This window comes from Lactuca sativa, chromosome 4, assembly GCF_002870075.4.
Source record: "Lactuca sativa cultivar Salinas chromosome 4, Lsat_Salinas_v11, whole genome shotgun sequence".
Taxonomy (NCBI): domain Eukaryota; kingdom Viridiplantae; phylum Streptophyta; class Magnoliopsida; order Asterales; family Asteraceae; genus Lactuca; species Lactuca sativa.
Genome location: NC_056626.2, coordinates 51,542,442 through 51,547,956, shown reverse-complemented (window position 1 = coordinate 51,547,956; position 5,515 = coordinate 51,542,442). Strand labels below are relative to the sequence as shown.

General features: G+C 30.4%; 1 protein-coding gene across 1 annotated transcript; it reads right to left on the bottom strand.

The window, feature by feature from the left end:
- Positions 1–205: 205 nt before the first annotated feature.
- LOC111904922 (probable xyloglucan endotransglucosylase/hydrolase protein 30) lies at positions 206–1,230 on the bottom strand. Its single transcript, XM_023900648.3, has one exon. The coding sequence runs from the start codon at positions 1,228–1,230 to the stop codon at positions 295–297; it is 936 nt and encodes a 311-aa protein (XP_023756416.1). The 3' UTR covers positions 206–294.
- Positions 1,231–5,515: the final 4,285 nt, after the last annotated feature.

The window sequence follows — 5,515 nt, the reverse complement described above, 5'->3', positions numbered from 1 at the left end:
CCCATTTTTTTTGTCTATTTGCAGTATTTTTCCTATAATCAAACTATTCATTTATTCCAATAAAACTTGAAAGAGAGAAAATGAATATAAAAACTACTTTTTATTAATTTATAAATACTCACTTCTTACATCAATTATATATAACTTAGGGAAAATGTCTAACTTAGCTATTAAACCAACTCAATTACTATTTCTATTTTTTTTTCTTATCCGTTTCGGATTAAAATAAAGTGTAAAATACTACTAGTAATTAAACCTAGCTAGACCCTTCTGTTTATAGGGTTTTATTACGTACTATCGGAACCTGCGGCTTGCTCCGGATGCCATAATCGGTGGTGCAATGGGCTGCATGTCTTGATCAATAACCTCACACTCGGGCAAAGATGTCGGGTATCTCTCCGTATCATAGCAATACGAGTATGTCATATACTGTGCCCTATACTCATGCATTCTTCTTCTTTCGTTCGCAGGAATACCATCAGAAGATATATCATAGCGCCTACACTCAGTTTGCAAAGACTCGGAAGGGTCAATCTGACACCCATCTATGATGAACTTGGTGTAACCCGTAACAAACGGACCTTGCTGGAAATCAACTCTATACTCACCTTTGTGGGTAGCCCAGTCCGACCCATCCCATATTGTGCCATACATATACATCGGCTTAGATGGAAAATCACCACCCATTCCTTCAACATTCGGCACCTCCCTGATGGCTAAATCATCCACAAAGAAAATAACCCAATCTGTATTCCATAGAATACCATAATCGTGAAAATCTGTAGAAGGGTCAAAGGGCAACGTGTATCTTTCTTCTCTGCCTCTATGGATGCTTCCGTTTCCGTAAAGATTGGTCTGAAGAACCCACTCTTCTCCTGCGATATGACCAAGAAACTCAAAATCAATCTCATCTCGGTAGTAGTCACTGTTTTGAGCATAGAAAGTAACAACGACACCGGCAGTATAGTTGTTGTCTGGTAGCTTGATGGAGGCAGTGAACAAGCCATGATTGTATGCATATCGTGAAACAAAACCCGACCCTGCAGTCGACCACTGATTCATGGAGATTTGGACGGATTTACCATCGTCGGATGGTTTGACGTTTTGGTATCCAAAGAGTGGGGAGAAAGATTCGGTGAAGGAGATGGTGGAAGGAATGAGTGAGAAAGAAGGTATAAAGATGGTGATGACGCAAAGAATAACAAGTGGTAGATATGTAGAGAACAACATGTTGATTATTTCAGCGTTAGAAAAGATTTTGTGGGTATATATAGATGCATATATAGAGCAGATAGTGCGTACATTCATGTATATATACACACAAATTAATGATGTATAGTATAAGATTAGAAGAGTAAGTTAGGCAAGACAAGAAACATATATAATAAGAATATGAACTGCGACAAAAGACATTCAAATATGCATACATTGGTTTCATTCCAACTACCAGTCATTCACTTTAATATACCACATGAAATAATCCATTAAATGGATCAATTCATTTTTATTATTGATCTAAAACTTTTCTGATCATTTTCTAAATAGTCATTCCCATATTATGATCTTCATGAGCTATGGCAAATTACAAATAAAGCAAAATATTTTGCATAAATTTCTGTTTAATTACTGGCCTTAATTCTTAATTAAAGTATAAGGACAAGAAAGTCGATTACCTAATATACAATCTAAATTATTCGCCAACTTAAGCCATTATTTGGTAACTTTTTATATTTATTACAAAAATCCCGTCCTCTCCTTTTTTTTTTTTTTTTTTTTTTACTTTAATAAAATAGTACGTACCATATTTATTACCCAAACTGCCCTTATTAATCTTCCTGAAATAAAACTTCCTATTCTGCCCCTGTTGATATATACTTACTGTCAATAGTTAAATAAGATAATCCGATAATACCTTTATATTCGGTTTTCCCTCCTCTTTTGATTCAATATGAACAGGCTGTCAAACTTATAGCTGGCAACTAAAAGTCCGGTCACCATATTTAACTAAAAAAAATACCATCCGATAATACCATTGAATGTTGCCTTATTTGCTTCAGATTTTGTTATTATCTATTTCCTGCATGTATTTTTTAAAAGGAAAACCATTAAGCATGGAGTATTCAATTATAAATCGAATTTTACATACAAAAATTAAATATTCCAACTAATCACAGACTTATGTAACGTGATAAACATAAACATAATATCTCCAATTTTGAATTTGAATAGGATTTTAAACGATTTCCTAGGTTAAGTTCATGGTATTTCAAATAAATAGTCCTCACCTTTCTCGATTTTGCCTTCACACCTCCATTCCTTCACAAATCCACTGCAGGAACAGAAGTAAAAAACATCAAGCTCAATATCAGTTTGATACATGAAAGTAGTGTATGTCCTTTGTCTGTTTAAAAAACCTTTTACTATAGATTGTTATTGTTATGATCATGGTAAAACCAAAGTAAAATAAATTCTTGTGAAATTAATAAGAACAACAATTCAATATAACAAAGTCATATATGCATTATGATACAACAAAAAGTCTATTGGTGTTTCAAGTTCATAAATTTGACTGTTACATACTAACTTATTCATCAACGTGACAACGTATAAAACATATTCTATGGAACTTTGTCTGTTTTTAAGAAACAACAACTTGCAAGGAATAGCAACATACTTTTGATTTACTGTTATTTCTGTTCTTTTTTGGGAAAAGTACATAGTTTGATGTTATTCCATATTTGATTGTGTGAAAGGGCCTATTATTTCGTGATTAAAAGAATAGAATGTACTTTCTTTTGCTTTTTGTTTTCATATAACAACATATATGCAATTAATTTTTTATTTTGTTTTTTATGATTTTAATATCCGGCATCTATAACACATGATCCTTTTTTTTAGTATCATGGATTCTATATATTTGTTTATGTTTGATGCAATTTATTGTTATTTTTTTAGAAAAACCCAAAGTACAATGCTATTTATAGATTTATCCAATGTTTTGGTTACAAATGCATCAAAAATCCTGTGTCATTTAACATTTCTGTAAAAGTAATGTTAATTTATCATTTTCCATGTTGTTCATGCCATAGGGAATATTTTGTAGACAGTTTATCACCAAAAGAACCATTTGTGTAAAAAAAATCTGCCATAGGGACCATTTCTATAATAGTTTCATACAGGGACAAATATAAAATTGCAATGTATAATAGTAGCTGTTCTTGATTAATCACAACTGTTATAAATGATTTTATATTATTATCATATTCAATATACAAACAAAGTACATTGTTATATTTGGATTTTAAGTAACTTATAAACATTGTCATTTGTTGTGTTTAGTTACATTTGTTTACCATTTAATTTCAGAATAATGTCTACTACAAAAATTACATACTTCAAAGACATTGGAGTAGTATCAGAAGATACAACCTTATAAAAATTCCATTACATATGAGTAACTCCTTACATTATTTCTCATTCATATGGTCCAAAATTTTTTGCTTAATCTTTAACTACACATTCACAAACTGAGCATAAGTATTGAAACCTAATCAACTTACAAACCTAAACCTAATCACACATTAATCTTTTTTTTAACGACACATATATTAAAAACAGAAACTAGTAAGAAGCTAGCACAAATTACAAATTACAAGCAAAAAACAGAGAAATAGACCAATCCAACCAACAACTGCTTTTTCTAAACATCGATCTATTCTCAAACCAATTAAAAGATAACAACTGAATTTCATCTGCCACCTTAAGAGATGAACTTCTCCTATTGTTGAAGACCAAAGCATAGCGAGCTTTCCAAATATCCCACACCACCGAGTACAAAAGTGTGAACAAAACTAAGCCACTCTAGACTCACTAGTACAAAACTGAGCTTTATCCGCGAAAAAATCCGTCATTATAGGCATTTTTTGTCGGTTTTTTTTTTCATTCAACATGGGAGGAAATGTCACATCATTGAAGATAAGTTATGCTTTCGTTCAATTGTGGTGAGTATAACCCATGAAAACCTGTTATTATAGGTAAAACCGCCAGCATATAATATGGTATTTTTGGAGATATATCTATTATATTAAGATAACCATTAATAATACACTTATAGTGATATGTTTTTTTTCCTATAGAGTGGTAAATGATTACGTATAGTCACCGTTTATAAATATGATCACGACTATTGTTGATTTTTGAAGACACAAATATAATTAAGATGTCAGCATAAGCTATCTTTACTAACATGTTTAATGGTTTATCCTTACAGTTGTTTACATACATCCACAAATAAATATTCAACCCATCACCAACTAATGTTTTATTTCTTTTATTATGATTATTGATAATTTTTGTTGACATGTTTAATATTATATCGTGAATATTGTGTACATTTACATAATTATTGGACAATTAAACAGTGACCATAAAATACTTATAGTGATGTAATTTCTCTATAGAGTGATAAATATTTACTTATACTCACCATTTATAAATATTATCGCGGTTATTGTTGACTTTTGAAGAGTAACTAAGTTGTCAGCTTTACTAATATTTTTAATGGTTTATCATTACAATTGTTTACATACATCGACAAATAAAATTTTAACTCGTCACAAAAATGATCTGTACTCACATGTTATTTCTTTTATTATCATTATTGATAGTTTTTGCTGACGTGTTTAATATTATATCGTGAGTATTATGTGCATTTACTCACTCATTGGGAAATTAAATGATGACCATTAAATACTTATGATATGTTTTTTCTTATAGAGTGATAAATGTTTACTTATAGAAACATTTATAAATATTATCACGACTACTCTTTACATTTGGAGACACAAATGTAATTAAGTTGTCAGCATAAATTATCTTTACTAACTTGTTTAATGGTTTATCATTACTATTGTATTCATCCACCGCCAAATAAAAAATTAAGCCGTCACCAAAAATGATATATACTCACGTGTTATAACTTTTATTATGATTATTAATAACTTTTAGTGACATGTTTAATATTATATTGTGAGTATTATGTGCATTTACTCACTCATAAGCAATTAAACGGTGACCATAAAATATTTATAGTGATGTGTTTTGTACCAATAATAATTTTAAAGTTATTACATAAAAAACAATATGCATATATACTTTTACAAACAATATTTTAAAAACCCTATAAACTAAATTATACTTCTTTTAGTTCTACTCCCTAGGTTTTTTTGTACTGTACAAAATACTTTGGGAGATTTTCAATTTTATTATTATCTTCAAGTATATGTAGATTTGGATCCTGTAACAACAAAAAGTTAATATATGGTTATAGATGCATTAAAGCAAACATGCACAATGTATTTTCTTTTGATGAGGATCTTGGAGCGACCAACGTGCCAATCATTCTTACAAATCCACCATGCTCTTTGCTAAAGACCAATGGGAGGGCATATGTGGCTGGTTCAAGAATGATTTTTTCTTCTTCAATTGTAATTTCATGACTGATCTAGAAAAAATG